Source organism: Nansenia antarctica (assembly GCF_963989245.1).
Source record: "Nansenia antarctica genome assembly, chromosome: 2".
Classification (NCBI taxonomy): Eukaryota; Metazoa; Chordata; class Actinopteri; order Argentiniformes; family Microstomatidae; genus Nansenia; species Nansenia antarctica.
The window spans coordinates 80,879,128-80,891,797 of NC_137675.1; the positions used below are offsets into that span (position 1 = coordinate 80,879,128).

The 12,670-nt window shown below is 43.9% G+C and overlaps 1 protein-coding gene across 1 annotated transcript in view; it reads left to right on the forward strand.

Moving 5' to 3' along the window:
* Positions 1-12,670, forward strand: part of LOC308176075 (carbonic anhydrase-related protein 10-like) — a gene marked incomplete at both ends in the record, with an annotated part of 44,659 nt that overhangs the window by 12,451 nt on the left and 19,538 nt on the right. Inside the window, one exon of the mRNA XM_080550676.1 lies at positions 5,895-6,037. Within this exon, the coding sequence (XP_080406802.1) occupies positions 5,895-6,037 (143 nt within the window). The remainder of the gene's footprint in view (positions 1-5,894; positions 6,038-12,670) is intronic.

Sequence of the window (12,670 nt, forward strand, 5' to 3'; positions counted from 1 at the left end):
GGAAAATTGGAAAACATAATCCCAATGTACAAAAGGGAGGGATTTTCCTGGTTATTTTTACGGTGTAAATCTGTGGTTATTTAAAGGTTCCCCCAGAAACCCACGCAAGCCGTAGAATATAAGCGTCTAGACCCAATCAGGCAGAAAGACAGGGGCGGTCAGACTACGCAGGTTTAACTCTGCTCTTTAGTCAGTGACGTGACGCGTTGTTTAGGTAGAGTACACACACACACACACTCGCGCACGCACACACACAAGTAAACACGCACGCACCCATGCACACACACGCACACACACGCACGCGCGCACGCACGCACACACACACACACACACACACAGACGCACGCAAGCACACACACACACACACACACACACACACACACACACACACATGGGCTGTCAGTGTTGCAGTGCCATGCGATGGACCTGTCCTGCACTGACACCTAGGAGGACACTAGGAAGTGGCAGGGCAAAGGAGCAGAGGTTGTTGTTCTCTTAGTGTGAGCTGTTCCCACTCTCTGCCCTTCACTCACTCTCCTCTTCACTCCCTCTGCCCTTCACTCCCTCTGCTCTTCACTCCCTCTGCCCTTCACTCCCTCTGCTCTTCACTCTCTCTCCTCTTCACTCTCTCTGCTGTTCACCCACTCAGCTCTTCACTCTCTCTCCTCTTCACTCCCTCAGCTCTTCACTCTCTCTCCTCTTCACTCCCTCTCCTCTTCACTCTCTCAGCTCTTCACTCTCTCAGCTCTTCACTCCCTCTCCTCTTCACTCTCTCAGCTCTTCACTCTCTCAGCCCTTCACTCCCTCTCCTCTTCACCCCCTCTCCTCTTCACTCTCTCAGCTCTTCACTCTCTCTCCTCTTCACTCCGTCTGCTCTTCACCCCCTCTCCTCTTCACTCTCTCAGCTCTTCACTCCCTCTCCTCTTCACTCCCTCTGCTTTCACCCCTCTTCACCCCTCTTCACTCACTCTCCCCTTCACTCTCTCAGCCCTTTATTCTCTCAGCCCTTCACCCACTCATCCCTTCACTCCCTCTGCTCTTCACTCCCTCTCCTCTTCACCCACTCTCCTCTTCACCCATTCATCCCTTCACTCAATCAGCTGTTTCCTCCTCTTCCTATAAGCATATGTGTGTCTGTATTACCTGCTGCCACATACACTCACGCAAAACTTTATTAGGAACACCCTAAAAGTTGTCAAAGCAAAAGTCATCTCAAACTGGTTTCACGAACATGATGGTGGCCTTCCCAATCACCGGATCTGAATCCGATACCCAACACCTGTGGTAAAACGGAAGATTCACAGCTTGAAAGTACACCTGAAAAATCTGCAGGAATTGCGTGATGCAATCATGCAATCATGTCATCATGGACCAGAATCTCAAAGGAATGTTTCCAACATCTTGTGGAATCAATGCCACTAAGAATTTAGGCTGTTTTGAGAGCAAAGGGAGGCCCTACCCAGTATTAGTATCATGTTCCTAATAAAGGGAGGCCCTACCCAGTATTAGTATCATGTTCCTAATAAAGGGAGGCCCTACCCAGTATTAGTATAGTGTTCCTAATAAAGGGAGGCCCTACCCAGTATTAGTATCGTGTTCCTAATAAAGGGAGGCCCTACCCAGTATTAGTATAGTGTTCCTAATAAAGGGAGGCCCTACCCAGTATTAGTATAGTGTTCCTAAATGAAGGGTTGGATGAGTGGACGTTTCTATGTTGCTGTGCTGGTGTCTGATAAAGTTCCTAAAATACTCCATTAGCCTCTTTTGGCTGGGAATGAAACTGGGAATGAAACTGGGAATGAAACTGGGAATGACTGTGTCTTTGCTGCGTAACCACAAGGCCCGAAATAACTAATATTTCAATTGGACAGGGTGGCACTGGGGCTTTACCCAATGGGAGATTCTTATTTGCAGCAAGGCATTTTGTGATGTCCTCATCTAACACGTTTCTGTGTGTGTGTGTGTGTGTGTGTGTGTGTGTGTGTGTGTGTGTGCGCGCACGTGTGTGTGCGTGTGTGTGTGTGTGTGTGATAATGTGTGTGTGTGTGTGTGTGTGTGCATGTGCTTGTGTGTGTGATAATGTGTGTGTGTGTGTGTGTGTGTGTGTGTGTGTGTGTGTGTGATAATGTGTGTGTGTGTGTGTGTGTGTGTGTGTGTGTGTGTGTGTGTGTGTGTGTGTGTGTTAATAAAGGTAAAGGCAGGCTCTGGGTTTCAGTCCTGTTCTAGAATGTTCTAGGCTGCACCTGCTATGTGCACCTGCTACCAGGCCCAAAATACACCTGAGCACAGCACAGACCAGAGACACCTGAGCACAGCACAGACCAGAGACACCTGAGCACAGCACAGACCAGAGACAGTCAGGGGACGCTCAGGCAGATTCACACAGACAAACAGAAACACACAGGCACGCGCACACACACACACACACACACACACACACACACACACACACAGACTCTTACTCCCTCCCTCTCTCTTGATAGAAGATTCAGCCTCACAGTTCATACACACACACACACACACACACACACATTTACTCCCTCTCTCTCTCTTGATAGAAGATTCAGCCTCCCAGTTCATACACGCACACACACACACACCAAGTTCAATCTCCTGATGAGAGCCTGATAAAGTATCATGTAGGCTTGGCTTTGCTGCCTCATCATTTATTCTGATGCTTTTACTGCTCAAATGACCAAATGAGAAAGCCAGGGAGGGCAGTGAGATGAATTTATGTAGCAATTAGCCTTGCGTTTATTACAGTCTATCTGTCATGCCACTTCAGCACGCTTCTCTGCTCAGCATTATGAGACAAGGGAGACGCAGTAGACCCAATATTATTTTATTGACACAGATAAAAGATATAAGATTATTTTATTGACACACATATAGAAGATATAAGATTATTTTATTGACACACAGACACAAGATATAAGATTATTTTATTGACACACAGACCCAAGATATACAATTATTTTATTGACGTACACATGGAAGATATAGGATGGTTTTATTGACACACAGATACAAGATATACGATTATTTTATTGACACACATAAAGAAGATATAATATTATTTTATTGACACACAGACCCAAGATATAAGATTATTTTATTGGCACACAGACACAAGATATAAGATTATTTTATTGACACACTGACCCAAGATATAAGATTATTTTATTGACATATATAGTATACATATACAAGATATAAGATTATTTTATTGACACACATATACAAGATATACGATTATTTTATTGACACACAGGTACAAGATACAAGATCATTTTATTACCACTTAACCGAGGTTGGTGGTATTAATTTACAATACAGCATGATGGAGAGCTCCGCATTCACCCACCTATACAGCCATGACACCAGAGAGACAGTACCTATCATATAAAACAACATTATGTACAATGATTGTGAGACAGGGGAGGCTGGCGGAGGTACAAGTCGGAGGACAGACTCCATTGTATTGCATGGGATGGAAAGAGGAATGGTATCATGAGCCTATACAATGAACACAATGAGCCCGTCCTCCGATTTCTACCTCCTCCAGCCTCCCTTTGTACAAGAGACAGTAACAACGCCCTGACCTCGTCCTCAGAGAATCAAAGGAGCTGAGCGAGGACCATTCTCTCTGTAAACCTCCGATAACACCGAGGCATCGGATGAAAGAGAAGATGATAGAGGGAACAAAGGGATGGGAGGGAGAGGAGGGAGGGAAGGAGATGTAGTAGGCTCATGTAGAAATCGAAGGACAGGCTCATTGTAATGCTTGGAATGGAATGAGGAACGGTATCAAACACCATACCGTGTTCTTATTGTCATTCTCAGTATTCGGAGAGAGAGAGGATTACAAGGTTGTGACATCATCAAAGTCTGACAACGGAGACAGTGAGACGGTTAAACAAATTGTCAAACATTCTGCCAGTGCCAAGGGTGACTTTATTCACCAAAAAGGCAGGAATGATTATGCTTCATTTTGTAGCCAATCGAAATGTTGTTGCTAACGACCACATATAACACTTGACACTCTTGTCCTGTGGCAGTTAGTATAAGTGCAGTCCAAGTGAGTTAATACACCTTTTCTGCATTTTTTAAAATCTTTTATTGACACACATCTTTTCTGCATTTTTAAAAAATATTTTATCGACTTCTCTTATTTTATTGTATTTTATCTTTACCTTTTCTTTTTACTGTTTTCCCCTGCTTTTATATTCATTCTATGCTTGTATATGTTTTTATATTCACTTTATGTTCTGTTGTAGCACTTTGAGCTGCATTTCTTGTATGAAAGGTGCTATATAAATAAAGCTTTACTTACTTAATTACTTACACAAATACAAGATACAAGACTTTTATTGACACGCAGATAGAAAATGTAAGATCCTTCTTTTTTTTAACATCTGCTGAAATTGGTTCTGAGGAGTGTATTTTTGGTGTGATTGTATGAACGCCTGTGTCGTGACCGCGCTTGGACCAGTGGTTAGTGCTGCTGTGTGCACACTGCCCCCTATAGGCAGATGGGGAAAAGGACGAGGGTTGAATCTTTAAGAAAAGACAGTGAATAGAGAAGAGGTAGCAGCCCTAGACCGCTTCCGCTCTGCCCACGCAATGTGTCACTGTCTAAAGAACAGAGGTAAACCTCTGCGGTCAAAGCCAGGGCATTCTTTCTCTCTCTCTCTCTCTCTCTCTCTCTCTCTCTCTCTCTCTCTCTCTCTCTCTCTCTCTCTCTCTCTCTCTCTCTCTCTCTCTCTCTTTATCTCCCTCTCCCTTTCCCTCCCCCCTCTCTCCCTTCTCCCTCCCTCTCTCTCTCCCTTCTCCCTCCCTCCCTTTCCCTCCCCCCTCTCTCCCTTCTCCTTCCCTCTCTCTCTCCCTTCTACCTCTCTCTCCCTCCATCTCCCCTCTCTCTCCCTCCCTCTCTCTCTCTATCTCCCTCTCCCTTTCTCTCTCTCCCTTCTCCCTCCCTCTCTCTCTCTCCATCTCCCCTCTCTCTTCCTCTCTCCCTCCCTCCTTCTCTCCGTAACTCTCTCTCTTTCTCCTTCCCTTGTGTCCTGAGATCTGTCGAAAACCGGCCAGGGAGGGAGGGAGGGAGTGAGGGAGGGAGGATGGAAAGAGATAGGGGGGGATTGCCCTGGTGAGGTGAGGACCGCCACATCTGTTAGGAGATAGAGAGAGAGGAGAAAGGAGGATGAGAGGAGGGGTAGAGAGAGTGTCAACCACAAGTATCATGCCAGGGAGAGAGGGGGGGGGGGGGGGGGGGGAGGAGGGAAGGGGGAGGACGAGGGATGGAGAGGGGGGGGGGGGGGGTTCAAGGATGGAGTGGGGGGGGGCGCATTCTGTGTGTGTGTGTGTGTGTGTCTGTGTGTCTGTGTCTGTGTGTGTGTGTGTGTGTGTGTGTGTTTGTGTGTGTGTGTGTGTGTGTGTCTCACACAGAGTGTGCGTGTATCTGTGTACTTTCCGTTACCTAGGAGATGTTCTGGGTGATTATGAATGATGATTCTTGATCTACATAATCATGCTTCATCATGAATAGTCAGCATACAGCTCTGGTCCAACATCCGCCCTGCGCATTTAAATAGTTCTGCCTCTTCCTCCAGTGGAATCATCAGAGACTCTAGCCTGCATTTGCATTTGGCCTGGGAGTATTTAGCAGGGGAGGCTGGTGAAGGTAGAAATCGTAGGACGGACTTCTCGTAATGCATGGAACCGAATGATAGGATTTAGTTCACGTCCAGGTTTAGCTGATACTTCCTTTAGATGTACTCTTACTAGTACACAGTGCTGGATAAAACGTTGACCAAATCATTGACCGTATTTTAAAAGCATGTCCTAAATAACTGTGCTTGTTTTGTTGTTGTTGTTGTTGTTGTTGTTGTTTATAGTTCCGTCGTTCTGGGGCCTGGTGAACTCGGCCTGGAACCTGTGTTCCATGGGCAAGAGGCAGTCGCCCGTCAACATCGAGACCAACCACATGATCTTTGACCCCTACTTGACCCCGCTACGACTCAACACAGGCGGCCGCAAGGTTAGTAGAACCATCCACAACTGGTACTGTAGACATGGACTAGGTTGGTAGAACCGTCTGAAACTGGTACTGTAGATATGGACATGGTAGACGCAATGCCAGTGTTGAGGAACCAAAGCCAAAGAATTTGACTCTTGTGTACTTTTACATTGGGAGTTAATAAAAGCAAAAAAGTTCTGATTCTGATAGAAGAGATAGGAGCTATTAGTATTAGTATTAATTAATTAGTACTAATTAGTATTAGTAGGAGGTATTAGTGTAGTAGAACCCTCTACAACTAGAAGCCAAGGGTAGGAGATTGGAGCTGTATTACTGTAGTAGAACAATCTAGAACTAGTAAATGTGGACATGCTAATGAGACTGATGAAGGAGATTCTTGTTCTTTACAACCTTGGTTGTATGGGCAATTACGTATTGAATATTTAATCTTGTGGCAGTAAGTCCATCTAGGAGTGGTCGATATGAACGTCCTCTGGTGTTAAAGGAACTGGGCAGAAGTTTATCGGAAATCTGTCACCTCTGGCCACTGCAGCGACACTCAGTTCGGCGTCCCTAACAACAACATCCTACCTAATAGTCACATAAACCCCCGAAATGGACTTGCTGTGTCGGACATTAGCTGTGTTTCTGCATGTGTACACGACGCGTCCACTCCCTTAGAACACCCCTGGCAGTACCAACCCCAGGTTTTAGAAAGCGTTTTCGCGGGACCAAAACAATGTTCGTAAATGAAAAAAATGTCTCGAAGGAATCTCATTCTCTGATGGCTACAGATGAAACATGGTTGTCATAACAACCATTAGGGAGGCTTTTAGAAAACGTGATTGCTACATACCGGTCCTTTTCTCATACAGTTTTTCTCTATCGCTTTAACACTAACATCCGACCCTCAAACACAATGACCAAAACCTGAAACTGGTGTTTTTTTATGTCACACCAATTCTTCACAATGACAAACACATTTCTTGCTTATCTCGCATTTTGCAGCTCTAAACCACACAGTTAACAACACACTAAACACAATTATCTACATTTGGCACACTCTTCCTTGATAAAATCTCTTGTGCTCACATGGAAAACACCACCATTCAGAATGCTAAACTCAAACCACCAATCATACAATCACACTCCTCATATGGGCACCTATTGTATTTGAATTAGCAATCATAGCTTTAGCAATAAAAGGGCCAAAGGTGAGCTCTCCTGTGTTGAAAGGGTATATCAAGGCTGGATTCGTCATGCCAGGCGATACTTTCCCCTCTGCTTGGCCAGGGAGAACATTGCCTGTGATGTCGACGAGGTCTTGTGGCCTTTGTGTAGTATATGCATATATTTTCTTTTTTCTATTTTTTGTTCTGTATGAAGAACACTTTACAAATCCAACTGTCATTGCTGAGATGTGTACATAAATGAATAAAAATAACTTTCTACTCTTGCATTTCTGTGTTTTATATTTGAGTATGAAAACAGGCTATGTAGTGTAACACTGAAAATGCAAAAGGCCTACTGATAATCTTATCATTACTGTTTTCCACTGATCATCGTGTTTTCCATTGTGCACATCAGGGTTCAATTGGTTGTTACAAGTGTCTATTCATTTGATGGTCTGTGACCTCATTTCATTTTGAGAAGACATAACATTATTTTGAATGCAGGGTTTGCTTTTGCAAGAGATTTGTGGAGTTTAGGGTTTAGTGTGTGAGTTTTTGGATTTGTGTTATGTGCAGTGTTGCCACAGTTACTTTGAAAAAGTATTCTGATTACTGATTACTGATTACTCCTTTAAAAAGTAATCTAGTTACTTTACTGATTACTTGATTTTAAAAGTAACTAAGTTAGATTACGAGTTACTTTTTTAGTTACTATTGGCAGCTGCCTAGGCACCCGACCCCCCCCCCCCCCCCCCCGCAACATAAAAATGAAAACTGGTTTTGCCAAAACTCACTTTATTTTAACAGTAACTTAAATTACATAATTAAACTTTAAACAATAACTTAAAACAACAAAATAAAGAGTCTTTCTTTGCCTCACCCAACATAAATACTTGTTTTTAAACAATCAAATAAATATAATCTTTATTTAACAGTAACTAGCAAGGAGTGGTTTCACAAAACCTAAAACCTACCCTGACCATTCAGGCTTTTACCACAGGACAATATTTTCTTGCCAGCACAGAGTGTACAACGAACATTTATGTTCTTGTCATCCTTTGCTGACACAAACTCAAAATAATCCTTATATTTCCAGCTATTTAACGCATATCTCTGTTCTCGCTCCATTCTTCTGTTTACACTGTGCAATCAGCGTGGTGATACACGTGAGCGATTCTGCTGCAACCTCGTGTTGAAAACGTGAGCACTGACGTCACTCCCCAAGACGCGAGAAAAGCAAACAAATGTTTGTTTACTATCGAACATTACAAAGAAATACTGCATTTAGCCTAAGTTATGAGGTAGTAACGCAATAGTAACGCACAGTCACTTGAATAAGTAACTTTAATCCGATTACTGATTTGGAAATAGTATCGCGTTAGAATACTCGTTACTGAAAAAAGTATTCAGATTAGAGTAACTTAGTAACGCGTTACCGGCATCACTGGTTATGTGTTAAGAGAAAATGAGCTATGCTTTGACTAAACGTGTTAAAGCGATAGAGAAAAACTGTAACATGCATTGATAATCTGTTGTCAAAGATTTGATTGCAGTTTGGGATTATAATATTTGGCTAACTGTACTGTGTGTTTGTCTGTGTTTCTAGAACTGGTAGATATGGAGATGGTAAAGAGATTGGAACTGAAGGCTCCGAAATTATTTTCAAACAGTTATAACTCATAATTTTAGACACATTTTCGATATTTACTTGTTGCCAAAAAGGGAGTTTGCATTCAGGTGCCAGTTATTAATGCTTTATAAATGCTCTATAAACTAACCCTGATACTAATAGTTAGGATTAAAAACTGTCTCCTGATTGCAAATTCCCAATTTGATCCCTGTGTCGATCAGTCTAAATTAATGTTTTTGATGATTAATTAACTGACTATAAACCATTTGTAAACACTTTCCAAACATGTAGGGCCCTATTATGCACTTCTTAACTTGCCGTCTTAAGTCTTAATTAAGACGCACCGCCAGGTTAAGACCTACCGCCACCCTTATTATGCGCTTCATACGCGCTACTGCTATTATGCCGGTGTCGATAGGCGCCCACACATAAGACGTAATACTCCCGTGCATATATTACTCATTATGGGAGTGTTCATATGTTAATGAAGTGCACTAGGCGCCCCTGCTATTATGCGATCTGACTTTGCTCCTAGCGCTAAGAAGTGGTTTGAAAAGTTCTTAAGTTTAGACTTCATGCACGTTTTGAAACACGAGCGCGCCTCCGCGGTTTGCGCATGCATGTGGGCACACATGAACACGCACGTGGCTCCACGGCAAGACGTCAATTACGGTCACAGTATAAATGCTTTATTTCAGAAGGGAGAGGCAGAGAAGCGCGCTGACCTCCTTCTTAGGACTTCCATAATAGCATAGCGCTAATGACTCAACGCAGCCGGTTCTTAAAGGGAATGGCACCTGGCACGCTGATTGGGTTGATTGAGAAGACGCCCAAAACACACCCATGACTAATTTCTTTGCTTAGCGCCGGGTTTTAGGCGCCCACTACCGCACGCATAATAGCAAAGTGGCCTTGACCACGCCTCCACGTCTTAAGTTTAGATCTACCGCCTCGTCTTATTGCTTAAGACTTATGAAGTGCATAATAGGGCCTGTAAAGTGTTACCAAAGTTGATAAAAAGGAAATGATCAGAGAGTACTGTCCAAAGAAATTATCAGAACAATAGAAATGACTTAACTTCACAAACCCTTGGGGACGTTTATCTTCTTGAGGAGACATTTATCTTCTAACCCTCTTAGAGAATGTTGACGTGGTGAGTTCTATCCCTATAGCAACACTCCCCTCCTCATTCCCAGGGGTCCCCTTCATCTGCCCGCCCACGTTGCCACGGCTGCCATTTGAGCCTCTCCATCCCGTCCCCAAATGACCTCTATACTCAGTACTCAAGTTGTAAAAGAAAATCAGGGGGGATGGTGGATTTTATCATATGGGGACAATTTTAGCATCCTCACAGCGTCAGTGACTTCAGTGTCAGTGACTTGGTAAAAAATGTCATTGCATGTGTGCGTGCCCCCTCGCCCACAGTATTTTACTCAATATGCGCAAAACTAAATGTTGAAATAGCAGTAATATAATATAATACCACGTTCATTGATAAAATGACATAAGGGATGGAAAGGAGGGATGGCAGTTTTAGAAGGGGGATGATTTTTAACATTTTTATTTCAGGGGGGATGCCATCCCCCCTCATCCCCCCTCAACTGGAGTGCTGTCTATACCAGACACTGGGTATTACTGGGATGACAGTCACTTAGAGATGACAGTCAGTTAGGGATGACAGTCACTTAGGGACGACAGTAACTTAGAGATGACAGTCACTTAGGGACGACAGTAACTTAGAGATGACAGTCACTTAGGGACGACAGTAACTTGGGGATGACAGTCACTTAGGGACGACAGTAACTTAGGGATGACAGTCACTTAGGGACGACAGTCACTTAGAGATGACAGTCACTTAGGGATGACAGTCACTTAGGGACGACAGTAACTTAGAGATGACAGTCACTTAGGGACGACAGTAACTTGGGGATGACAGTCACTTAGGGACGACAGTAACTTAGGGATGACAGTCACTTAGGGACGACAGTCACTTAGAGATGACAGTCACTTAGAGATGACAGTCACTTAGGGACGACAGTCAGTTAGGGATGACAGTCACTTAGAGATGACAGTCACTTAGAGATGACAGTCACTTAGAGATGACAGTCACTTAGGGACGACAGTCAGTTAGGGATGACAGTCACTTAGAGATGACAGTCACTTAGAGATGACAGTCACTTAGGGATGACAGTCACTTAGAGATGACAGTCACTTAGGGATGACAGTCACTTAGAGATGACAGTCACTTAGGGACGACAGTCACTTAGAGATGACAGTCACTTAGAGATGACAGTCACTTAGAGATGACAGTCACTTAGGGACGACAGTCACTTAGGGACGACAGTCACTTAGGGATGACAGTCACTTAGAGACGACAGTCACTTAGGGACGACAGTCACTTAGAGATGACAGTCACTTAGGGACGACAGTCACTTAGAGATGACAGTCACTTAGGGATGACAGTCACTTAGAGATGACAGTCACTTAGAGATGACAGTCACTTAGGGACGACAGTCACTTAGGGATGACAGTCACTTAGAGATGACAGTCACTTAGAGATGACAGTCACTTAGGGACGACAGTCACTTAGGGATGACAGTCACTTAGAGATGACAGTCACTTAGAGACGACAGTCACTTAGGGACGACAGTCACTTAGGGATGACAGTCACTTAGGGACGACAGTCACTTAGAGATGACAGTCACTTAGGGACGACAGTAACTTAGGGATGACAGTCACTTAGAGATGACAGTCACTTAGGGATGACAGTCACTTAGAGATGACAGTCACTTAGAGATGACAGTCACTTAGGGATGACAGTCACTTAGGGATGACAGTCACTTAGAGATGACAGTCACTTAGAGATGACAGTCACTTAGGGATGACAGTCACTTAGGGACGACAGTCACTTAGGGACGACAGTCACTTAGAGATGACAGTCACTTAGGGACGACAGTCACTTAGGGACGACAGTCACTTAGGGACGACAGTCACTTAGGGACGACAGTCACTTAGGGATGACAGTCACTTAGAGATGACAGTCACTTAGGGACGACAGTCACTTAGAGATGACAGTCACTTGGGGATGACAGTCACTTAGAGATGACAGTCACTTAGAGATGACAGTCACTTAGGGATGACAGTCACTTAGGGATGACAGTCACTTAGAGATGACAGTCACTTAGGGATGACAGTCACTTAGGGACGACAGTCACTTAGAGACGACAGTCACTTAGAGATGACAGTCACTTAGGGACGACAGTCACTTAGGGAACGACAGTCACTTAGAGATGACAGTCACTTAGGGACGACAGTCACTTAGAGATGACAGTCACTTAGGGATGACAGTCACTTATAGATGACAGTCACTTAGGGATGACAGTCACTTATAGATGACAGTCACTTAGGGATGACAGTCACTTAGAGATGACAGTCACTTAGGGACGACAGTCACTTAGAGATGACAGTCACTTAGGGATGACAGTCACTTAGAGATGACAGTAACTTAGAGATGACAGTCACTTAGGGATGACAGTCACTTAGAGATGACAGTCACTTAGGGATGACAGTCACTTAGGGATGACAGTCACTTAGAGATGACAGTCACTTAGGGATGACAGTCACTTAGGGACGACAGTAACTTAGAGATGACAGTCACTTAGGGACGACTGTCACTTAGGGACGACAGTCACTTGGGGATGACAGTCACTTAGAGACGACAGTCACTTAGGGACGACAGTCAATTAGAGATGACAGTCACTTAGAGATGACAGTCACTTAGGGATGACAGTCACTTAGGGATGACAGTCACTTAGGGGATGACAGTCCCTTAGAGATGACAGTCACTTAGGG